This window comes from Anabas testudineus, chromosome 19 (assembly GCF_900324465.2).
Source record: "Anabas testudineus chromosome 19, fAnaTes1.2, whole genome shotgun sequence".
Lineage (NCBI taxonomy): Eukaryota > Metazoa > Chordata > Actinopteri > Anabantiformes > Anabantidae > Anabas > Anabas testudineus.
Window position 1 is genome coordinate 11599995 of NC_046628.1, and position 25242 is coordinate 11625236.

Here is a 25242-nt window from a genome sequence, read left to right on the forward strand (position 1 = left end):
AAGGGTTTTGCTCAAGGACACACCTGGTGATGGAAACAGGGTTGGACCCAGGAATGTTCTGCATCCCAGGCTGATGCTCAGCTGATTAAGCCATGAGGCCGCCCACCAGGCTGCCCACCACCAGGCTGCCCACCACTAGGCCACCCACCAGGCCAAGAAAGGAGGTACCATTACTTTTAAAGCTAATATGCATTGTTAAGTTTTTATTCATCTTTTTATTTATACATGTTGCTTCCAAGCTCTTATTTTAAAGCATAAACAATAATACACAGTAATAAATAAACTGTCTTACTTCTACTGACCTTTTGCCAAGAGTTAATTTAGAAACCTTAGCTTGTGATCACTTACAAAAACATTTAAGAGTGCTCTGTCATGGAGCAGATGGCAGCAGTCTTGAAGCACAAGGATGCACGTTTAAGCAAAAGGTTACTCCAAACATTGAGTCAGCAAGTCAGGATGTCACTTGTAATGAGGTTGAAAAGGACATTTCTGCTCTTTCTTGTTAGAACTGTGCCTAGATATAGGTTAAATGAAAGAACAGAACTGGAGTTTCCTGAGTTGCAACAAAAAAAAAATCAACCTATTAAATATGTCTTTACGTGACAATAGAAAGAAAAAGCAAACATGGCTACACTAAGCTGATATACTCCAATGTAATATTACTTAACAGCAGCATTGTTACTCAATGTATGTTCCAACTTGGAAAACACACAAGCTGTATTAATCTGTTCTTAAAGCAATTAAGAAAATATTCCAAAGTGGCACACTGTTCTTTTTTTGAGAGATAATGCTGACTATTTTGAGTATTAAAATATATTATTAGTACATGGTTCAAGCTCAGTGAACCAAATCCCTTTGACGTTATTACAGATTTCCGTCGATAGGGGTCAGCACTGACTTGACACTGATCAGATTCACTTCCGCTGCCTCGCATATTTGCTGTTGTTGAGCATGGCCGTGTGCTGCTTTCAGGTCTACGTTGGTGACTCGGATTTTCTAAAACATAACATCGTCTGCTTGGTATAGATACGTTCTTGGGTCTCACCAGCAGATAACACTTAAAATCAGGTGATACACCACATCGGGTGTATACACTGCACGACTTTTCTCCAGTGCTTCCCAAACGCCCAACGTTCCCTTCAACTATAGCACCACCGAGGGGTTCTTGATTACCGAGTAACCGTGAAGGCAGCGCCGCCGTGGCTCCCATGCTATCAACACACTGCGTGCTGCGGGCTGCTAGCATCTCCACAACATGGGAAAGTGAAGTGACAGCGTGCTCCAGCTACACAGTTTGTTGGGATGAGAAGAAAATAACAGTCAACGTTGTTGTGTTGTTGTAGGAGAAGCTGCCAAAATGGTGAAGGAGCAGTTCAGAGAGACAGATGTGGCTAAAAAAATGTGAGTATATGGACGTTATTAGCATGTTAGCTCGCCGGTTAGCCATCGTCAGTCACTTTACATTAAGTTTAATATAAACAACTTGTTTATTAACTTAGTATTTATTAAGATAATTCAGTCATGGTAACGTTGGCTACCTTTTAGTTTTCACATACGCACACACACGCTAACATTAGGCGCTATTATACAGAAAGTTATGGGAAAAATAGAGCAAAACGTGACAGTTGCGCTTTATGTTGTATGGTTTGTAAATTTGCATATTAGTTAGGATCAAATAAGACTTGATAAAATCAGACTTTTAATAATAGGTCCTCATTCCTTATCATTGCTAAAGGTATCATATCAATAGGAATATGCAGTTGATGCTAGACTACAATGCAGTTGTATTATTTTTTTTGACATGTTGAACTTGTAATATATATATTTTTCTTTACTGTTTGATCACAGAAGCCACATCTGCTTTGGGATGAAATCTGCTGAGCAGATGCGCCAGCAGGCCCACATCCAGGTGGTCAGTAAAAACCTGTACAGCCAAGACACCAAACACAATCCACTACCCTATGGAGTGTTGGACCACCGTATGGTATGACACAGAAATATAAAAACAAAACCTTTTGAGTGGTATTAGCGGTGGCAGAAGAGACGTTCCTGTCACCTTTAATTCAAATCTCGTAGAGTAGTTTTATTTTCAATTTCTTGGATGTTATAATGTGTGATACCCCCTATTCCAGATATGAAATACTTTACTGTGATCAGTCCTCATGCTACATACATGTTCTTCTTATCTCATTTTCCCGTAGGGTACCAGTGAGAAAGACAGACCATGTTTAACATGTGGGAAGAATCTGGCAGATTGTTTGGGACATTATGGCTATCTCGATCTCGAACTGCCATGTTTTCATGTTGGCTATTTCAAGGCCACCATAGGAATCTTACAGGCAAGTCTTAAGTGATTATTAGACTATATGGTGTGCATATGATAACAGATCTTACATTTTACATACTATTGTAAAGATATAATGTAAATGCAAAGCATGAGAATGAACTCAAACCTTGCACCAGGGATTGGCAGATGCAATGTATAACCAGTATGTATGGATATCAAACTTGAGTTACAAGACTCCTGCTCTTCACTGTACAAGTTCAAGCATGCATTAATAATGATTGTAATTTAATTTGAGCAAGATACTTTCATTGGTAATTCAGCCAGCACAATTTACATTTGTCCCTTAGGTGTCACCAGAGTATCACATTTAAAAACTGATGTCTTTCTTGTAAAACAAACATTGTCTCCTTTATGTTTATATTTTAGCACAGTGTGTTCCTGACTTGACCTTCATTTGTTAAAAATAAGTGTATTTGATTTAGTTTCTTTATTTTAATATGACATTTCATCATATATTCAGATGATTTGCAAGACGTGTTCAAGCATAATGCTGACGAAAGAGGAGAAACTGCAGTTCAGAGACTACTTGAAAAGGCCTAACCTGGCCTATCTCCAGAAACGAGGCTTGAAGAAGAAGATCTCTGACAAATGCCGCAAAAGGACACTTTGTCTGAATTGTTCAGCTTTCAATGGTGAGACCCAAGACTTTTGCTATTGTGATATCTGTTTCTTAGCAGAGACTTTCTGTGCCAAAAATCACGATGCAAAATGAAATAATGTGATTTCTATATCTTTTACTTCAAAGGACCTGTGAAAAAGTGTGGCCTGCTTAAGATCATCCATGAGAAGTATAAAACAACCAAAAAGGTGGTGGATCCTTTTGTATCAGATTTCCTGCAGTCCTTTGATATCGCCATCGAGCACAACAAAGTGATAGAGCCTCTGCTGACCAGAGCACAGGTGAACATTTTACACTTATTCTCACTGCGCAAGTGGTAACATTTAATGTCACCATAGGATGGCAAGTGATGATCCACCCCTAGGCCTAAACCTTAGTATTTAAGCTTGAGTGTGTTTAAAGTTGGCTTCAACAGGTTGTATCAAGACCCAAAAGTGATTGATTGATCTCAGTGAGGGTTTTGTACAAAAACAGGGTTACTATTAGAAAATTCCAAATACGATTTTGCTGTAGGTAGAAACCCCGTACATATCTTTTGTTTTTGTTTTTTTTTACCACTTTGCCATTATGATAATTTGTTTTCCAGGAGAACCTGAACCCACTGGTGGTGCTGAACTTGTTCAGGAGGATTCCTCAAGAAGACATCCCGCTGCTGCTGATGAATCCTGAGGCGGGGAAGCCTGCAGACCTCATTCTCACCCGACTCCTGGTCCCTCCTCTCTGCATACGACCCTCTGTAGTGAGCGACCTGAAGTCAGGCACCAATGAGGATGACCTCACGATGAAGCTGACAGAAATAATCTTCCTCAATGATGTCATCAAAAAGGTTGGTATCTCTTGTTGATCGTTAGTTACATTAAAAATTAAGTTGGGCATGAATTTTGAAGACGATAAACCTTACACTGACACACAGACTTAATTTAAATACTTGTGTTGCAGTGGTCTGACTGGTTTAAGGTTGTTAATATCATTACCCATTAGCAAAGGAAAACATAATTTCAAATTCTTTTGAAAAGGAATTTAAATATAGACTTGTAACATACACTGCCCGTCCCAGATCATAGCACTGCCCCCACAGGCTTGTACAGTAGGCACTAGGCATGAAGAGTGCATCGCTTCACCTCCCTCTCTTCTTATGCTCCCATCACTCGTCAGACTCATCAGACCACATGACCTTCTTCCATTGGACAGTTTTAGTAGTTTCTCTTTAGATATTTTCTTTATTTTCTTTGCTTGAATCATGCCAATAATTTGACCCTTCTGAAACAGATTAACATCTTTTCCACAACCATAGGATGCAAAATGAGAAGCTACTCACCGCCTCAGTGAAGAGTAAATAACTTGTTGGCAGCTGAAATATAATCACCCATACAGTAATTATCCAATAGGAGGCTCTTACCTATTTGCTTGGTAAAATCTAGGTGGTGACTTTTTTTTGAGCAGGCAGTGTATGTGAAATGCAGGTACCAGCTGCCTTATTTTGTTTTAACAAAATATACAACATATTAACAAGCTTTTTTCTTTTTCTTTTGATCATCCAGCATCGTATGACAGGGGCGAAAACCCAGATGATCATGGAGGACTGGGACTTCCTCCAACTGCAGTGTGCTCTTTACATCAACAGTGAGCTGTCTGGCATCCCGCTCAACATGGCACCTAAGAAATGGACCAGAGGCTTTGTGCAGAGACTCAAGGGGAAGCAAGGTATAGTGTGGACATAATTCACTACATGACATGGCCATGCCCTTATGTCTTCTGCGTAGAGCACTTTGAATTGCCTTGTTGTTGAGAGGTGCTTCAAAAATAAACTTGCCTTAACTTGAAGTTAATTTATAAAAAAAACCTCTACAAATACTGAGTATTAGATGAACAACTACTTGTGAACAAGACAGTGAGAGTATTGTTTCTATTTTGGCCTTTAAAAATCATCATCTCAAGTATGGTTGCTCTCTCTGAGCTGTGACATCACTTGATTTATCTGTCTAAAAACAAAGCATTTGTAGCCAACTGAATGATTTATTTACTGTGATAACTCAGGTCGATTCAGAGGAAACCTCTCAGGGAAGAGAGTCGACTTCTCTGGTAGAACTGTGATTTCTCCTGATCCTAACTTGAGGATTGATGAGGTGGCTGTCCCTGTGCATGTGGCCAAAATCCTGACATATCCAGAAAGGGTAAGGCTCGCTATACCGTAAAATATTTCCGTGCAAGAACTGAAGTCATCTAAATGCGCTACTGTGTTATAGGTGAACAAAGCAAACCTGGAGCTAATGAGAAAACTCGTTCGTAATGGTCCAGATGTTCACCCCGGAGCTAACTTTATCCAGAATCGCCTAACACAAATAAAAAGGTGGGAACAGCAACCTATAGCACGAATTAAAACTTCATGTGTTTGACAACTAAAGATGACTTGTCTCTCTCTCTCTCTCACAGGTTTTTGAAGTATGGAAACCGTGAGAAGATTGCTCAGGAGCTACGGTTTGGTGATATAGTGGAAAGGCACCTTATAGACGGAGACATTGTCCTTTTTAATCGACAACCCTCTCTGCACAAACTCAGCATCATGGCCCACATTGTGAGTTTTTGCTTAAAATGTAACTTCTTGCTTTAGTAAAACTAGAGTAGAGACAAGACTGAATGTGCTGAACATTTGTAATTAGTTTCAAACCGACAGGTGTGTCAGCAAAGGCCACGTAGTTGTGGGAGTTGTGTTGACTTGTTTTTTTTTTTTTTTTTCTATTCTTACACTTACAGCAGCTTGTCATTATTACTTGCAAAAACTGTTCAAAGATCACTACTTTAATCTGATGAGCTTGTCTAAAACCTGTTGTTATTAATGCTGTTAATTATTGTACCAAACAGAAAGAACTGTATCATACGCAAATAAGGCACAAATTATTGTCAGGTGTATGTTGGATTAGAACAAAGTACATAGTTAATATTTGTTGAATGTAACACTGCTTACATCTGTGTAAGGAAACCAAAGTAAACAAGTTTAATATTGCAGAGTGTAAAGGAACATGGCTGTAACACCTGATATTTAAACCTGTTTGTATCCTGATTGTATACAAAGTGTTGGATTAGTTGCTCGTTATGCAGAACATCAATTTCTACTACTCTCTAATGAACAGGCCAGAGTCAAGCCTCACAGGACGTTTCGGTTCAACGAGTGTGTGTGCACCCCGTACAATGCCGACTTTGACGGTGATGAAATGAACCTCCACCTACCTCAAACTGAAGAAGCCAAAGCTGAAGCTCTGATCCTGATGGGGGTATGTATCATTACAACACACGTCTCACTGCGGACATCCTGAATCGGAAAGCTGTCTCTGGGAATTGCATTGCTTCAGAGGTTGATTGCAGCTTGACACAAATTATTATCTTCTTTCAGACAAAAGCTAATCTTGTCACTCCAAGGAATGGCGAACCTCTGATTGCTGCTATTCAGGACTTTCTGACAGGTCAGTGCTGTGATGTGTAGCAGCCAGTTCCCAGTGTTCTCAGTTACAGGGAGACTATTGCTTATGATTGATCAAAGAGAAAACTTATATTTACAGTACGTTCACATATTTGGGAAAAGGAAAACTAATGGTATAAGAAAGTGATAACCATGTTTAACCATAGTAACTAGGTAATGGACAATATATTTCTTTCCCATTAACTCTCTAACACTTTTCTACCTCTTAGGGGCGTACCTTTTGACACTAAAGGACACCTTCTTCGACAGATCGAAAGCCTGTCAGATAGTTGCATCAATCCTAGTGGGCAAAGATGACAAAATAAGGATCTGTCTCCCTCATCCAGCTATTGTAAAGGTACTCTACTCTGCTGAGACTGTTACAAAACTCACTACACCATTACGTTTGTGAGCTGCCACTAATATTTTTTCTGTGTTTCCGTCAGCCCATGGCTCTGTGGACGGGCAAACAGATCTTCAGCCTTATTTTGAAACCGAGCAACGAATGTCAAGTCAAGGCCAATCTCCGCACCAAGGGCAAACAGTATTGTGGCAAGGGAGAGGACCTCTGTCACAACGACTCATGTAAGTTTCTTGTGTAAAAATGACAATTATACGTACTAAATGGAAATGTTTTGTTGTCGGATTAATGTTGTCATTGTAATTCAGTAGAAACCTGAGCACATATGTAAAAACATTTAATTTCATAAACAAAACTACATAGTAAGACAATCTCTTAGTACCAGAACCAGGTGCCTCCACATGAGCACTGTGCTGTTTGATTTACCTTGGTCATCTTTCCATTCTGAGACCTAATGGCATCAATTCTTCTCCGGTCACATTCCCAGTTGTAGCGATCCACAACAGTGAGCTGATGTGTGGTAGCATGGATAAGGGCACTTTGGGATCTGGCTCCAAGAACAACATCTTCTACATCCTGCTGAGAGACTGGGGACAACTAGAGGCTGCTAACGCCATGTCTCGCTTGGCAAGACTTGCTCCGGTGTACCTCTGTAGGTTCATAGTGAACAGTTACTATGGAATAGTGACACTAATTTTAATTATTTATATTATAATAGTATAGTATTCATTTTAAATATTTGGTTCAAAAAGGCGGTAACAATTTTGCATACTGGATAGTCTATACTAATATTGAATGTATCTTTTTATATTCTCAAATTTTCAGCCAACCGGGGCTTTTCCATTGGCATTGGTGATGTGACCCCAGGCCAGGGTCTGCTCAAGGCCAAACAGGACCTGCTGGATGACGGCTACAAGAAGTGTGATGATTACATTGAAGCTCTGCAGACAGGAAAATTGCAGCAGCAACCAGGGTGCACGGCAGAGGAAACTCTGGAGGTAGGCGTGACAGCATATAATCTACATTCTTTGTATATCAGCCACATGCCCACTAAATCACATTTAAGCTATTCAGTTAATTAACAGCTATTTACGACTGACACACTCCATCCCCTGATGTGCAGTAAGTGACAGTTTCACTGAAAATTCAAAGGAGACCAGATGCTGTTTTCAAGTAAGAATTGTGCTACAGAAAGAACAGTTAAATGGTTATGAGAATGAATTTAAATTGGTTGGTGAGCTTCCAAGTGCAGTCTCAGCAGCAGCTGACTCAGGCTGGCTGATATTAGAAATGCCACAAAGAAAGTAGATTTTTACTTGATTCTACTGCTGTTTAATAATATAAAAAATTAGAAGAAGCAGTTGTTTCTGGAAAGTCCTGCTGGTGGGGGGGGGCTAATTGCTGCACAGCACATTTGTGGTCTGGCAAAAATGATACTTTAATTTGTACCGTTAACAATTTGAGACAGTTGTTTTGATCATTATCAGTCCACACAGGGTGTGAAACTGTATTATGTTTGATTGCACCACAGCAGCAATGGAGGCATCACTGGAGCGTACACTTAAATCGCTTAGTGGTCAGTCTACAGGTCAAACAAATTAATAGTTAATGTCCTGGTTTTTGTTTTTCAGTTTTTCTTTCTTCATTTCACATCAATCAGTGTGATTATGTAGATACTTCACACAGTGTTGTTTAACGATGGTTGTCTGTAGAATTCATGCTTTACTTTAAGCTTTTATCTTCTTCTCTTATGCACAGGGTATTAAAAAGGGGTCGCAGATAAGGTCATGTATTAATATGCGCCTCAAAGTTGCTCTGGACTGAAACCCTTGCAAAGAAAAGAGTTTTTGCCTGTGTGGTTTGACCTTTGCTTAGTATATGTCAGCCACCAGTACTGTTTCATTTTGTGTTTTTCAACAGGCTCTTATTCTGAGAGAGTTGTCCGTTATCAGAGACCGAGCTGGCAGTGCTTGCCTCAGGGAGCTCGACAAGAGCAACAGCCCTCTGATCATGGCTCTTTGTGGTTCCAAAGGTAAGCTAACCCAGGTAATGATAAAATCCTTTTGGTTCCATTATTTTCTTACATAACAACTATTTTTGTTGAATCAGTATGAAAATTGGATCTCTGGCTGGATTCCATTTGGCCTACAAGCTCAGGTTATAGGAAGGTCCTGTTTACAGGTTAATGGGTTCCTGTTGTGGAAAAGAAGCTTAGGTGTATCTCAGGTTATATTAGTGTATGGAGAGGCATAGCTGTTTTCTCCCGTACACAAGCCCATGGTGTAGCATCACTTACAAGGTATAAGGCGTAGACACTCGAGTTGAAAAAGAAGAAACTTTCTCTCAGAAAGTTTGAGTACAACTGTCTGGAGAGATCAGTTGGGCTGAGCAAGCACAATGTAGCAGACCGACTTTTTCTATTAAGAAAACAAAACTTGAGATTAGTTATCTTGTAGCCTCAGTTCTCATGAGTGTCTCCCAAAGCAAGATGAGAACTTTTAATCTCTGTCCTCTGATAACGAGTGTTCCTCTGTAAAAATGTTTGAAAGAGAACAGCTCATCACTTTTGCTTTAGTGTATTGTAGAAAGTTTGGGATATAATTATTATCAAGGTAAAGTGTACACAAAATGTCATTGTCAGCTGTATAAAAAGAAGAATAAGGAAAAAAGTTGTGACAGAATCAAGCTGGAATAGCTGGTAGTTAAGCACAGAAAACTCAACTACTCACCTATAATATATCTTCCATTGCTGTGGCCGCAAATACCAGTTATTTTTACTGGCGATTAATGTGTTGTTTTTTTTTCTTTCCTGCCCTACACTTGTGATCTGTGAGCTTAAGGTCACAACTTTAAATTTCTTCTTTTGTCGAGCCAACAATCCAAAACCCAGAGAAACTCAAAAGATTTGACTTAACTACAGCATACATTGTTTGATATCAGTGTGTGTCCTTCCTTTTCCCTGTTTCCTGTCTGACTCTACCATCACTGTCAATAAAAGCTAAAAATCTTACTTAACTTAAAATACAGTATTTTTCTTATGATTTTATTTAGTATGTGTCTGTCTCTTTCTGTATACACACAGGATCCTTTATTAATATCTCTCAGATGATTGCCTGTGTGGGCCAGCAGGCTATAAGTGGGTCTCGAGTACCTGATGGTTTTGAGAATCGCTCCCTCCCCCACTTTGAAAAGCATTCAAAAGTAAGATCCAGTTAATGTATTGTAATAAATTTGCTATCTTTACCTCACAGAAATTGTACACACTGTACTTGTTTGTTGGTATAAGCTCTTGGACATGCTATAAGGCCAGTGCCTCCTGTTTTTCTTCAGTTATTGATTTTTGATTATTATTATTATTATTGTAAACATGATGTGCCCCATCCATGTCTCACACACAAACTCGGGTCCAAAATGCATTGCCATTGATTATTTTCATCCGTTCCTCATGTGAGCCCTAGCACCTGATTGGCTAAATCAGAAGTCAATGGAGATCGTTGTTATTTCTTTAAGGATTGAACATAGAAGAATGGGATAATAACACACAACAGCAGCCATGTTTCACACATTTCTAAAATCTCAAAAGCCCTCCCTTACACCTTAATGTTTTTTTTTTCTACAGCTGCCTGCTGCTAAAGGTTTTGTGGCCAACAGCTTCTATTCTGGCCTAACACCCACAGAGTTCTTCTTCCACACCATGGCTGGGAGAGAGGGTCTAGTAGACACCGCTGTGAAAACTGCAGAGACTGGATACATGCAGGTATTGCTTGAGGATTTTTCCCATTATTCCTATTGACATTATGATGTGGCTGAATGAAAGTGTGCATCTCCCATCTGCAGTGTCCTTTCAGTGTTCTGTCTCATCTCTAGTAAATTCGGTGTGCATTTACACAGTTTGATTTAGCTAAAATCTGTTAAATTAGTAGCATAATACTTTGCGTTTAACAGGCTTTGATCCACTATTTCATAATTCACATTCAGGCGAACATTATTATAAACAGTATTATTGTTTGTTGACAGACAACAGTACCAACACATTCATAGTTTTTTTTTTTTTTTACCCTCTTGTAGCAATTATTTCTTTATTATATTGAAAAAAGATATTGAATCTTTTAATCTAGCAGCGAAAAGCATATCACAAATTCCCAGAGGCCAAGGTGATCTTCTTAATTAAAAAAAACAAACAAAACAAAATGTCCAAATGAAAATGAAACACTGAATTTTATCATATCTGAAGAGCTGGAATGAGTTAATGTGTGTCAGTGTTACAGTAATTAAATGAACAGTGGATCATCAACATTTTAATGATGTAATTAAACTAATTACTTTATCATTTTAGTGCTACTTAGAGACATGCAAAATAAATATACATAAGTTTGAACACAGGGACATTTTTTCATTTCAGATGTGTATTTTCAGATCAGTGCAGATTGTTTTTTTTTTGTTTGTTTGTGTCTCACCTGACTGTTACTTGTTTCTGTCTGTGATTGGACAGAGGCGACTGGTGAAGTCTCTGGAGGATTTGTGCTCACAGTATGATCTGACGGTACGCAGCTCCACTGGCGACATCATTCAGTTTATTTACGGTGGTGATGGTTTGGACCCTGCTGCAATGGAGGGAAAGGATGAACCACTGGAGTTTAAAAGAGTCCTGGACAATATCAGGGTGAGTTTTAAATCAGATAATGGTAACAGCTTTTTCAGTTTTCAGATACATTTAAGACACATTCACAATGACACGTACCTGGAAATACACTATCAGACAGATACTTCATCTCTGTCATTCCTATGCCATCCCTCTTGTTATTGCTGTCACATTCCACTTTAGTAATGGTCTAGTAATTGTCTCTAAGTTTCACCGACAAGACATGTACACTCCACACTGTTTAGTATTGGGTATGCTAATGTTTAATCTCTTACCTTTCCATGTTTTAAAAGGGGGGAAAAAAAGAAATGAAAAATTAAGAGGTGGCAAGTGACTTCTCTTAGTCAGAAAATTTCCCTCTTGATTTGATAAATAAACCTTAAAAATTAATCGGCACAGTTTGTGACCAGGCTGAATTAATAGGAAAGAAAAGAGAAAAGTTGATATAAAAAAAATAAATAACAACAATTCTATGCATTTATGTAAACAATGAATATATTAAACTATATCTTTTTTGTTTTCTCAGGTAACATCTTTAGTGTTTCAGCTCTAATTAAATGTGAGATGAGACGAGATGTGTCAGTAGTCCTCCAAAAACAAAGAAAAATAGCAAATAACCTTAGATTCCACTTGTTGAATGTACGTCAGCTGAAGCCTTTAAATGTGTGCCATCCCATTATAATCAGTTGCTCTGGGAGACAAACCATAGTGCAAAAATTTTCCCACTGCGAGAAGCCTGCTGCTAGCCAGAGAGGCATCTAATAAGCAAGAGAAGCTCCTTGTGCTAATGCATAACAAAGCTGAATAGTTGAAATGCATTATTTACTAATGAGTCATGCGTCAAGTAAGACCACATGTAATTTGATGAAATTACAGGAAGGTAAAATGGATTTTTCTCTGCATGAATTTGGATGATTATTTTGACAGTTGACGTAATTCAATTTGTTGATGCCTTAAAGTGCTAATCTGACCCAAATAGAGACCAGTAAACAAACAGCAAGACAACCTCCTTAGTTCTGTTTGTGAGCTGAGAAAATAAAAATAAATGATCACTGCTGTAAACTGAAACTTTTATAATGATAATTTAAAGCAGATTGTAGCTCCATCTGCTGTTTCTTGTTATTCTGTTTGATTAGCAGTTTATAGCAGTGGCATGTTTACATTGATGATTGATCCCAGAGATGATGAGCTGTGTTGGAAAATCTATTTTCCTGCTTGTAGGGTTTTTTTCTAAAATTGCACATTTTGTATCCCATGATAATTCGGTGCTTCACACATTGCCTATAATACAATAACAGAATAATAAATTATATTGATCACAGCTGGAAATAAACACTTGTTACTGTGTGTATGTGTGTGTGTCTGCTTGTTACCTGTCTGTGGATAATTAACTTTAAGGCAGATTCATTTAGTAAGTGAGTGATTATCCTGTGTTTACATCAGTTATCTCCTTTCTGAATGCCGTCATTCTCCTCAGGCGGTTTACACGTGTCCAGACGAGCCTGCACTCAGTCAGAATGAGCTGGTCCTCACTGCAGATGTAATTATGAAGCGAGCTGACTTCTTGTGCTGCAGAGACAACTTCTTAGAGGTAATGTCAGTACAGTGCTCTCGATGAAACCTATGAATTTTTTTTTTGTTTTATTCAGAAAAACACATATCAGGAGTGTTCTGCACTTCATTGGATGTCCATTGTGTGAATGCAGGAAGTTGTACAGACAGTCTGTCGGTCTGCCTGTGAAAATAGCTTTAATTCTCAAGGTGAAGTGGTTAATGCTTGTTATTAAGGTTCTTCAAATATTTGTAAAATGCATAAATCTGCAGAAGATGTGCAGCGCAGAGTAAAATAGTCTAATAAGATTTATCTCACTGTGATATTCATGGTATCACATTCAGATAAATTGCCAACATTATTCTTTTAAGCTGAAAAAATGTTTTGTAGGATATAGCAGAACACTGATAAAGTGCAAAAGTGTATAGCTTAATAAGCTTAAAGAAGATTGTGGAGCCTTAATAATATGAAACGTTGCTACGGTATGTATATTCATGTGTTATTTTAGTTTTTCCCCAGATACTTTGTGATAATTTGTGCACTAATGGTGCAGCAACATTTTTCCTGGTTTTGTAGCGGAAGAACAATTACACCTCCTGTGGTCGTAACACACCCATTACCACAAACCACATCCAAAGCAAAAACATAATTTAAAGGTTATCCTTTGACTCACTATATGGCTTTATTACATTTTGACAGCATGTTACGATGATTTTAGATTAACATGGCAGTTAATCTAAAATAACTGCCCTGGATGTAAATGATTAAATTACAGAGAAATACTGTTGTTACATGAACACAAAGCCAGTTGTTGTGCTGGAAGTAATACAGTATAAACCTTTCTCTCTGTTACAAAGGAGTTAACTGACACAGGCTCAGAGAAGTACATGGAGGTATAGTGAACAGGCATGCTGGATTGTGTTGTAACTGTAATGAGAATTGTGTTGCAGTGAGACTGGGAATAAATTAACTATTTCTTTAGTAATACCATTGTTGCACTCTTTATATAAAACAGCCAGACATAGTGTGTTTAAATTAACACATTGATATCTTGACAGCTCAGTTTAAAACTCTGCTGACTGTTTAAGAGATTGCTCAATAAGTTTTACTGTGAGGCTGGGTTTGCTACACCAAATCTGTTTTAACCCGTTTTTAACTGCATGAGTGTGTCATTCATAAAAGCCTGTAGGGCTTGCTCATGTTTTTGTTCTGATACTTGTTAATGAGCCTTTGGCCTTAGCCTCTGTTTATTCTTCTCTTCCCTTAACTACAGGAGATAAAGAAGTTTATTAAAAGTGTCTCAGAAAGGATCAAGAAGACCAGAGACAAGTATGGCATCAACGACAATGGCACCAGCGAGGTAGACACTGTGCTGAATGCTTGTGAAAGTATTCTGACCCCTTCACTTTTTGCACACTTTGTGTTGTAGATTTAATTTTAAATGCAAAAAAAATTTCATTTTTGACTAAAATGACAAAGTTTCTCTATGTACTTTTTATTTCAGCCAAAGGTTCTCTATCAGCTGGACCGCATTACCCCCACCCAGCTGGAGAAATTTCTTGAAACCTGCAGAGACAAATATATGAGGTACAAAGCTGATGTCCTCAATTGCTTTTATTAACCGTTTCCAGCACAGCAGTAGCTTTTAAAAAAACAAAACTCAGAAGGTAGTTTATTGATCCCTGCAGGTGGACATAAAAAATCATCCACGAAAAAATCAGGAAACAAATGAAATGAGCTGTTGATCATGTTCCAGATGTTATGTTGGCAAATCAATACTGTGAAATGTCAACTGACCACTTTGCATTAGGAAAGGGTAGAGAGGATTTCAAACTCCATATGCCTGGTCCATGAATGTCAGATTGTGAGTTTTGGAAGTTACAGAAGTTTAAATAGTTGGACACAATTTAATAGTAATCTGTCAAATAGTATTTTAGTCAAAGTACTGATCAACATTGATAGCTCTGAAGCCACTAGCTTGGCTCAAAACAGTCTGTTGGTGCTGGAAATGGCTTCCAGATTTTTATAAAATATTCTCTTTAATCAGCTGTTTGTGATTTGAATCCAGTGACTGGCTTGTTTTGTTCCCACATGGACACTCTTTTATACTGAAGCCTGTTGGGATTATGATAATTTTGTGTGATAACTGCCAAGCTCCAGTTATTTGTCTCTGTGATGAAAGCTGAGTTTCTTATTGTGAATGTGTACTTGTGCAGAGCCCAGATGGAGCCAGGCTCAGCAGTAGGTGCCCTGTGTGCCCAGAGCATCGGAGAGCCTGGTACTCAGATGACCCTGAAAACTTTCCACTTTGCCGGTGTAGCATCCATGAATATCACTCTGGGGGTGCCTCGTATCAAAGAGATTATCAATGCCTCCAAGAACATCAGGTATGATCTGTAATTACAGAGATGTTTCTTTTGTGCTGCCTGTCATTTAATAGATGAAGAGGGGAAAAAAAAGTTTGATCCTTTCATCCCCAAAGGTAGCTATATGCTTTGTCTTGATTCCTGTGAAAGGCACAGGATTTTATTGCTACCTGAAGGAACAAGAGCTCATTTAAAACTACTTCCTCATTAGATGAATCTGAGCACTCCCCTCTTTGACATTTGAAGCTGGACAGTACTGCATGTCTGAGTTTTGCAGCAAATAGCCTATGCCACTTCCTCTGGTGCATAATGGTCCATTCCTTAGAAGCTAAATTAATGCATTGAGGAGAATGAGCTCTGCTGGGCAACAGAAATTGTCTGTCTGTGTCATTGCAATGAATACATCTCTAATATGTTTAAATAATTCTCTAACCACTCAGCACCCCTATAATCACTGCTAATTTGGATGTGGAAGATGATGCTGACTTTGCCAGGCTGGTGAAGGGGAGGATTGAGAAAACTCTTCTGGGAGAGGTATTGCAACCTGCACACAGCAACTTTTTATTTATTTATTTATTCTTTTTATTTCATTTTTTTTTTAATCAAATCAGTGCGATAAGAGTATTACTGACGGATAATGCTAACACGTTGGTGTTGGGAGATTTAAGATAGCCAGGGTCTCTTCCTGTCCTCTACAGATTTCTGAGTACATTGAAGAAGTTTTTCTACCAGATGACTGCTTCATCCTGGTGAAACTGTCGTTGGAGAGAATAAGGCTGCTGCGACTGGAGGTAAATACTGCCACACTGTGAAAATGACGCTAATATTGTATATAGTACAGACCACCTGCTAAGAGTTACAAATGTCTGTCTGACAACCCATCAGACTTCTTTTTATCAGCAATTAACTCGGTGACTACGATGTACTCTGGTCTTTTTATGGATGAAACATTTTAGCACTTGACAGGTACCTATAGTGATCTCAGAGTTTGAAGCTTAGGGTAATTCTCTCAACTCTCTCTTGCTCAGAGATGGATGACAGGATGAAAACTGTTCTCATGTCTGTATCACTAATTCTACAACTTAAACATATTGTTGTTATCTGTGAGCTTTGACAAACTTTTTCTTTAAAGCAACGGGCACTCTTGAAAAAGAAGGGCAATCAAACCTATCCTGACATTATCCTGTAATTGCCACCTGTTAGTCAAAAGCTACACGGTTTCGCTTTATTGTAGGATTTCAAAGACGTTTTAAAAGGGGCTGGGTAGTGTTTTGTAATAGTGTTTTGTTTGATTACGTTGCCAAGGTTACAATTGAATTTTCAAAATGTTTGGGCAAAAGAAAAAGCTTTTCATATGCCTTATCCTGGACTACAGTTAAATAACCTGCCATCAATAAAACCTTTAAGTCCACCACATAATGCAACACACGCAAAGGATATGTCCCATTTCTTTAATAACTCTAGATGCAGCACTCTCTTGCAGTGCTCTTTGATCAGCTATGATGTGCTACATAATAGAAATGTGCTTTCCTGTTGCGTGGTACAGTAAGAAGAAGAGTTGGAGCTTTGCCTCTGATTTGTTTGTCCCTCAGGTAAATGCAGAAACGGTACGTTACTCCATCTGCATGTCTAAGCTGCGAGTGAAACCTGGAGACATTGCTGTGCACGGCGAGGCAGTGGTGTGTGTATCTCCACGAGAGAACAGCAAAAGCTCCATGTACTATGTGCTGCAGTCTTTAAAAGAGGAACTTCCTAAGGTGAGAATCTGGTGTTTAACTATAGTTGTCTTTTATAAAATAATAAGTTGTGTATCCACACTTAGTCTCCGTTGTCAGTCTCACTATAAAGTCTTCCAGTTATAGGAGGTCTCTCAACATTACACTTTCTATTAAACATTTACGTAGCAACATGATCTCTAAAATATAATATATTCTACATAGTGAATTTACAAACCCATTAGTAATGGATGACTTGATTTGTTACTTTCCGTGTCTGAGCAGTAGCTTTACAATCTCTGGTTTGATTGATCTGTTCTTGATATACATAAATACAGTGTTTGTAATGAATGTGCAGCACGCTTGTCAAACATTATATACAATGGGAAACATGCAAAAAAAATTTCAAATGTGTTGCCTCAGTACGTCTCCTCTTTTTTCCTTGAATCTCTTATGTGCTTTAAATTTGAATTTTAAAACAAACACCAGTCGCTGTGCCCTAAAGGAAAAGTAAACCTCTAGTTTATTTTTTAACTCTTCTCATTTCTCGAAGGTGGTGGTTCAAGGAATTCCTGAAGTTGCCCGAGCTGTCATTCACATTGACGAACAGAGCGGCAAGAACAAGTACAAACTCCTGGTGGAGGGGGACAACTTGAGAGCTGTCATGGCAACGCATGGAGTGAATGGAAGCAGGACCACTTCAAACAACACATATGAGGTATGAGTCGAGGACTATTTAAAGCCAGTGGTGTTTTAGCTTGGATTATTTTGGTCCTACGTCTGCCTACATATGTCGCATCAGTCACATGAAATTTGATGCTGAACTGACTCCAATGACAGCTGTGCTCTGCAGGTTGGCCTGGATGAATCACCTTCACACATAAACCTATGAATAAATTCAGGCCTAGGTAATTAAAGCGAGATTCAGTCCACACAGTAGGTTTCTTTATTACAATGCATTATTTTTAATGGATGATGTGATAAGGAATACATTTAGACGTGCATATGCTAGCTTGCTCCATGTGCACATTTAATTCATGAGCCGTGCAGTAACTCCGAACCTTATAAACGAGCAGTGTTTTGTACTTGTTTAAAAGATGCGTTGATTTACATTATGGCTGGAATTGGTTTAGATGTTAAATTCTACTGCAAGGTTTGCCGCACATGACACACGCTTTGTGTCAGTGGCTTTGCTCACATTAAAGAACAGTAAATTACGTTGGAGAGTGGCGGTGATAGAATCCTTATTATCGCTGCTGCTGCATTAAATGTGCAACCATGTTTACACTCAATTTTATCTTCCTCATTTCAAAGCGCGACCTTCATACAGTGTCCAAGCCTCAGTGTTAAAAATCATATTTTTCATCAGTGGAAGCTGGTAGCTCATTATGCATGGGCATAGGAAAAACACATTCACAGTTGTGTACATTGCCGGAGTTTATGAATAATATGAATAAAATGTGTATGTTTCTAGGTTGAGAGGACCTTGGGTATTGAGGCTGCTAGGTCCACCATCATCAACGAGATTCAGTACACCATGGTGAACCATGGAATGAGCATTGACCGGCGGCATGTCATGCTTCTTGCAGATCTCATGTCATATAAGGTAAAACTGTAAAACCTTGATATGCAATAATAAGTGTTTTTTTTTTTTATTAAAAGTATTTTACCTGAGGCCACACCATCTTATGTCCATAAAGGGTGAGATACTGGGAATCACCAGGTTTGGCTTAGCCAAAATGAAGGAGAGCGTCCTCATGTTGGCTTCCTTCGAGAAAACAGCTGATCATCTGTTCGACGCTGCCTATTTTGGACAAAAGGACTCTGTCTGCGGTAACCTGATACTCCACATCTGTAAAGACATTGAATTTCACTCTTTATGACTTAACTGAGCCGTAATATTTGCTGTGTTGCTGTTTCAGGCGTGTCTGAGTGCATCATTATGGGGATTCCCATGAATATCGGAACAGGACTGTTTAAACTTCTACACAAGGCTGACAAGGATCCCTCTCCACTCAAAAGACCTCTTCTCTTTGACAACGCAGACTTTCATTTACCTCTGATCACATAGTATGGAGGAAAGAAACAGCAGGGATGTTGTGAAGCTGCTGTCTTGACAGATCTCATAATAACAAGTGCCTGCTAACATGTCAGATAATTTAAGGTTTGGTGTTTTTGACTTGATGCTTTTGTTGATGTCATAACGCATTTCATTTTACAATGAAATTGTTCGCATGAAAGAGAGAATGACGTTACTTTGTTTACATTGTTTTGAATTAATTTCATGAAGAGAATACTTAGGAAATAGGAAATATTAGATGCTTTAAACACTTGTACTACTTTTCTGGGGTTTGTAAAACAGTATTTCCTCTGTTATCAAAGTGTTGCATAATCTTAAGTTCCCTCAATGTACTGTCAGGGCACAGAACACTATGTGAATTCAGTGTTTTGTATGTATAAAACAACATCACATAACCCAGTTAAACAAGTGTGCAGCAGATGAAAGAAAGATTACTTCTTAATCATGAAGTATATTGAAACTGCTCTCATTTGGCTTCATTTTGCATTATATTGTAAAATCATTGTTTTTTTAAAACATCAAAGTATCAATCCTGTTTGAGGAATATTCATCTAATACTGTATATAATGTAATAAATAAATGATAAGAAAATACTACTACCTTCTTGTCTTCTGATTCGTTACACACATTCATAGTCCTCAGAGGATGAATTATAATATATTTGATTCTCTGGACATCTCTAGTTGCATCATGTCGCCACACTTTGAATTTGTTCTTCAGAACACACCTGAATACTGTATCAAATTTGTTTCCCCCAAGTAACAAATGTAACGTGCTGAAACACATTTTAGCAAATGATTAAGAACAGATGTCTCCCATTTGCCTCTTTGTTCAGTAGTTTTGAATTCCAAAACATTTACGAATTATTTAATTTTTCACCCAATTTCACCCAGTGTAAAGAAACAGTTGTGATAGACGGTTTTAAATTGGATGTAAACACTTGCTCTTATCTGTGAGCGACAGAGAAAAAAAGCATTATGGTCCAGTGATCTGCATTGAAAAAGAAAATCGACAACGTCTATGTATTTTAAATGACTCATTTGATTGTCAATAAAACGTATTAAAATTCTGCACAGAATAAATGCCAAGCTGCCATTATCAAGCTTATTGCATGATATATAAAGAACATTAAATATACATGCAAAATGGAAAAATTTACATAAGTCACGTTCAGACACTGACATCACAAAATATTCCACAGCACCATTAAGCAAACACATCTATAGTGAAACATATCCCTGCATATGTATGTGTACGTGTGATGCCAGAGGACACATTACATAAAATAATACAATTATAACTGAACAGAAAGTGCGAAGCAGTGGTTGATCTTTTGACAGTGGGAGGTGTTTCATCATCGAAGTGGATTTTTATGAAGAGGTCGTCTCTGATCTTTCAAGGATTTTAAAAGCATTAAGTCTGACGGGCTGAACAGCAAAGCAGTTTGTGCCAATTGAATTATGTTATGGAAAGAATCTGAGGTGAACTATGTTTCATGCTGAATAGCGGAATTTAATGCAAATTTAGCAGCACAATGAAAGTCAAAGCATCATCCTTGGTTGCCTTTGCTGCTAAAAGCATGAGTTTGTAAAGTTCACTGTCCTCTTAAGTTATTTTCATCCCAATTTACAGTTCTGTTCCTCAGTGGTGACAGTTTGTGTTCATTTGGGATGATCAGCGTCTCACTGGGGGACGCCGGGATTTCCTGACGATTTCAGAAACAAGCCAACAGAAACGATCGGAGTGTCTGCCCACTGGTCCCGACTGCTCCCAGAGCAGTAATTATATTACAACTGCCTCTTTTTGGAGTTCCTTCATTCATTTTTTTCCGCTGTACTCCTGAACAGAACGAGGGAAATATGCTCTAACTCCTGCCACCAGAGAAGTATGTTTTCAAACTGCTGGGTATTAAAGTGTTTGGACTGCAACAGTGAGACTTGAAATCACATAGGAGCACCTGCGGCTGCAAGTGTCAAGTGCCCCTGAATGAAGGCAAACAAGAGGGTCAAGTTCAACAGTTGAGCACCTGCACTGTGAGCTGCTTCCATCTCATTTGACTTGAGAGGAGCTGTTTGCAGGGAGCTCTGTTTGGATGGTCGAGATTTTTTCCCCTATTATTTCCAGGGAACTCTCTCCATGAGACGACGTTGAAGGGCCTTTCTCTGCCGAGTGCTGCTTCGAGCTGTTGCCCTCGTCTGACTCTAGGAAAGCCTCTCTGCTCTGGGGTTTGATGAACTGCACGCTGAGTTTGGGCGCCGCCACGGCACCGCCCTGCTGGTTGGGGTTTCGGATGCAGTGAGAGAGGGTCGAGACGCAGCTCTTCTTGAAGTTCTCGTTCATGAAGGCATACACGATGGGGTTGTTGAAGCTGTTAAAGAACCCGATGGCCTGAACAATGGCGATGATCATGTTCAGTGTCACTCCGTCATATTTCTTCTCCAGGTCATCTGGAAATGTACACACAGACAAAAAGCTCATAACTCACTCCAATGAGCTACACTGACACTTTAAATGAGTAGCAATATGCACTTAAGCTAAACCAAGACGTAGTTCCTATTTCCATTTCGCATTAGAATTAATTCAGACCCTTTAATGCATCCATTAATACTTACAGTACTCAAACAGCATGTGGACTGTGTGGAATGGTGCCCAGCAAATGGTGAATAGAAGAACAATGGTGATCATCATTTTAACAGCTCTTTTCTTTTTCCTGTAGAAGGGAAAAAAACAAAAATGATATGTTGACTTATTGCACGATAGGATAGGACATTAACGATGGCACTCTCCATTACAGCGTGTCACTGCACTACAGCTGTGAGTCAGCATGAATATAAATATATAAATATATATAAATATCACGACACCTGGCAGTCACACACCCGAATGGACTACAGCTATTTTCCCCTTGTTATACCCAATTTGCAAAGGCCAGCTCCCGGTACTGCAGTCCTATCTCCCACTGTTTGCCTGGGGAGAGTGAAGACATGCTCTGCTGATGCAGAGACAGCTTAAAGCAACACATTTTGTCATGACTCTAACGCTGCTTATTGTTTCCAGCAAAGAAAACACAGGATTTCTGATTCTCCACCTTGTAGAGCTCCACTGGTTTCAGCCAAGCACAACTGGCTTTGATTGTAGTTGTGGGAAAAATCATGTCATATGTATGTTTTTAACTCAATTCAAGGGGAGTGCAGAGAAAATAGGACCTTTGGACAGATGAACGCGAAAGCAGCAACATAAACTCACATTTTAGTGATGACTTATTTAACTAAATTAAGCAGAAAAACGTTTAAAAAAATGAAAATTTATGTGAACCTACCTTGAGATCTTACTGATCTCCCTGTGGTTCATGGTGTTGAGAACCGAGGAGTCACCCACCCTCTTGCGGATCCACAACTCGATGCCAATGCGTGTGTAGAGGAACAGCATGGCTGCCAAAGGGAGCAGGAAAAGAGCCACCATGATGAAGGTGGTGTACGCCTGCCTGTGAGTCAGAGAGCGCCAACTCTCTTGACAGCACACATGGTAGTGATCATACAGGAAGTCGTACTTCACCTGAGAGATGGAGGAACAAACGCTTTTAGTCCTGGAAGAGCAATCAAGAAGACAGATAAAGTAGCTCTGACTGACTGTAGGTGGACGTTTGCCACATATAATTCACACACATTGTAAATAATCACCTTTATGTATTTCCGCTGTACGATGCGAGTGTGATGTTGCTTTGCAGTTACGGCTGAAGGAGGCTAATAAAATGCATTTTGCTTTGAAGGGCACAACTCACCTCTAGCTGTTGAACAAACAGCATCGGTGAACCCACTATCACCGAGGCAATCCATACAAGCCCTGCAGGGTGCAGATATGTAACAAACAGATAGAATCTGTAGATAAAAGTCGTGGTTCAACTAGAAAACAGAACATGGTTTGATAAACACTCATTTGAATTCACGGAGCTTAAGAATAATGGCAAACACTAGTCAAAGCAGCTGCACAATTAAATTCCTCTTTTGTGTAATTAACAAACTGTCAATCATGTGGAGTCTCAGCTTGGTTCCTCAGCATTTCCTTGTTTGTGTAAGACCACAGCACTCTGATTAACAGCATGCTAACAGTTATTCACCGGATCAAACATGATTTAGGTGCTTTTTTGCTCATTTCTAACCTAAAATATCCGCACTTACTAACCCATTAGTGCATGTGGGGATAATCTAAGTATAATCTAAGTCTAATATACTGTATATATATATATAGAAAATCTTACTATGGAAAATGTCTTGGGACTATTTCTAAACCTTCAACTTGCTTACAGCACATGTGTTTAATTGAACCCACAAAGACATCCACTCCTAAACACATAATAAGACTCTCTTACAAAGAAAGAGTACCTAGCATCTTGTATGCTCTCTTGGATGAGTATTGCCTCCTCATTTTCAGAGGGAAGACAATCCCCTGGTATCTCTCAATGGCAATGCAGGTCATTGTGAGGATGCCTGTCACTATGGCTGTAGTCTGTACGAAAGGAACTGTCTTGCAAACCAGAACCCCTGCAGGAAAAACCAAAACGGATCAAACAATCAGTTAAAGTGCACGTCACTTCTTGTTCGACCGGTGACGCGAAGCAGAGGCGAGCTTCCCCTCGTCCTCTTCATCTTCCTGTGGGGTTGTAATTGAAATGACACAACAAAACAATTCACAGCTAATGAAATCCAGGCCAAAGTGTGCACGGTTAAATCTACACTGATTCATCCTGGAATTGTTGTGATCCCCTCTTTACAGGAGCACATGCTTTGAGCTGGCATCAATTGCTATGATTCACTAAATGTCAGCCATATGCTACGTTTTGATGAAGTGTACTCAAACTGCTGAACATAATGAAATCCACTCCAACAGGCACGTATTTCATGTGAAAAGCTACTTAATGAGACAGAGAGCTGTGCTTTCAGACCATGTAGCAGAGTTGCTACATGTCAGGTCTCCAACCGGTGGACAGAATTGAAAACCGTGAACCTTTTCAGATGCAATAACGTTGGATGTCACAGTTGGACATAGTCACTGGCATTTCAAAAGTGAGGGCATGCAATAATAGTAATGATGCATTTTAGTGTCATTCTCTTTCAGGAGAAGTCAAATGCAGAGTCTCATTGTATTGTTTTTCTCTCTCTGCAATGTGTAATGTTTGTAATTCATAAGGGATCAGTGCTCTCTAATTCTATGTCATGCATAGCCCACACTTTAAGTTGTAATTTCATCATCACTGTGCTCCATAGTTTTTCATGCATCATTACAATTTACATTAAGCTATTTGCTCTTTTGCTTTATGCTTTATTAAATAAAGGATTTCTGCCTTGATCCTTTATTTATGACGTGAAAAGTAGGAAGTTCTGTTTGAAAACTCACCCCCGAACCACTGAGACGAGATGTTCTGCAGCAAAGTGAAGGGGATGCAGAAGAAAGTGATCAGCAGGTCGCTGACCGCCAGGGAGCAAATAAAAATATCCGTCGCCGTCTGTATCGTCCTCTTCTTCACAACTATGTAGATGACCAAACTATTTCCAGCCAGAGCCAGGACGAAAATGACCGCGTACATGATGACAAAGGTGGCTTTGGCGCTGTACGGCAACTCGGGGATGTAGACGAGCGGCTGGATGTTGTAAGTGTTGATAAACTCCTTGCGGCTCAGGTTGTAGTACTGAAGCATCTCCTGCAGCACTTCGGGAGTTATCCTGGTGGATCCCTGGCCCGAATCGGTGGAGGCTGCTGCCATCCTGAAAGCGAAGTTGCTTGCAGACAGAAGCCAGGTGGAAAAGCATCTGAGCTGAAGCCTCCTCTTTGACCCACATGTGCGTCGGGAGGATGCTGCGCTGCCTCCTCACCCGCTGCTGCAGCTGCTGCGCTGCCTCCTCACCCGCTCACAGTCCGTGTGACTGTGTGTGGAGCCCCGGGGTGACTGACCAATGAAACGAGGTGGTCAAAGGCTGCATCAGTCTGATTTACAGCCCTATTGCTCAAATGTGGTCAGACGCAATAAACACATGCAAATCTCATCATGACGTAGACTCCATGGAGACTCATTGAGCTTCTGTACGTTTTGCAGAAAGAACACATT

The 25242-nt window shown here is 39.3% G+C and overlaps 2 protein-coding genes across 2 annotated transcripts; one reads left to right on the forward strand and one right to left on the reverse strand.

Moving 5' to 3' along the window:
* The first annotated feature begins 1153 nt into the window (after window positions 1-1153).
* Window positions 1154-19732, forward strand: polr3a (polymerase (RNA) III (DNA directed) polypeptide A). Its single transcript, XM_026351630.1, has 31 exons — window positions 1154-1401; window positions 1849-1984; window positions 2202-2339; window positions 2808-2979; window positions 3093-3247; window positions 3553-3792; window positions 4508-4670; window positions 5004-5140; window positions 5213-5316; window positions 5400-5541; window positions 6098-6238; window positions 6358-6427; window positions 6654-6781; window positions 6870-7008; window positions 7272-7436; window positions 7610-7782; window positions 8705-8816; window positions 9867-9985; window positions 10404-10541; window positions 11277-11447; window positions 12904-13017; window positions 14252-14338; window positions 14483-14565; window positions 15195-15365; window positions 15785-15878; window positions 16043-16135; window positions 16937-17101; window positions 17613-17777; window positions 18534-18665; window positions 18760-18892; window positions 18982-19732. Exons 1-31 carry the CDS (start codon window positions 1358-1360, stop codon window positions 19128-19130), a joined length of 4173 nt encoding a protein of 1390 aa, XP_026207415.1. The 5' UTR covers window positions 1154-1357; the 3' UTR covers window positions 19131-19732.
* Window positions 19733-21188: 1456 nt separating this feature from the next.
* LOC113156700 (pyroglutamylated RF-amide peptide receptor) lies at window positions 21189-24900 on the reverse strand. The gene is made up of 6 exons (XM_026351948.1): window positions 24534-24900; window positions 23522-23680; window positions 22921-22982; window positions 22459-22694; window positions 21752-21849; window positions 21189-21586 (listed from the first exon to the last, which is right to left on the reverse strand). Exons 1-6 carry the CDS (start codon window positions 24898-24900, stop codon window positions 21189-21191), a joined length of 1320 nt encoding a protein of 439 aa, XP_026207733.1.
* Window positions 24901-25242: the final 342 nt, after the last annotated feature.

Bases quoted from the DNA above. Each gene is read 5' to 3' on its own strand.
- polr3a (XM_026351630.1), top strand. From the start codon at position 1,358: ATGGTGAAGGAGCAGTTCAGAGAGACAGATGTGGCTAAAAAAAT. The intron at 1,985-2,201 runs GTATGACACAGA...ATTTTCCCGTAG, and splicing joins GAGTGTTGGACCACCGTATG to GGTACCAGTGAGAAAGACAG. The intron at 14,566-15,194 runs GTACAAAGCTGA...GTACTTGTGCAG, and splicing joins TGCAGAGACAAATATATGAG to AGCCCAGATGGAGCCAGGCT.
- LOC113156700 (XM_026351948.1), bottom strand. From the start codon at position 24,900: ATGGCAGCAGCCTCCACCGATTCGGGCCAGGGATCCACCAGGATAACT. The intron at 21,850-22,458 runs GTAGGTTCACAT...TCCCTTCTACAG, and splicing joins GAGATCAGTAAGATCTCAAG to GAAAAAGAAAAGAGCTGTTA. The intron at 21,587-21,751 runs GTAAGTATTAAT...GTACATTTCCAG, and splicing joins CCACATGCTGTTTGAGTACT to ATGACCTGGAGAAGAAATAT.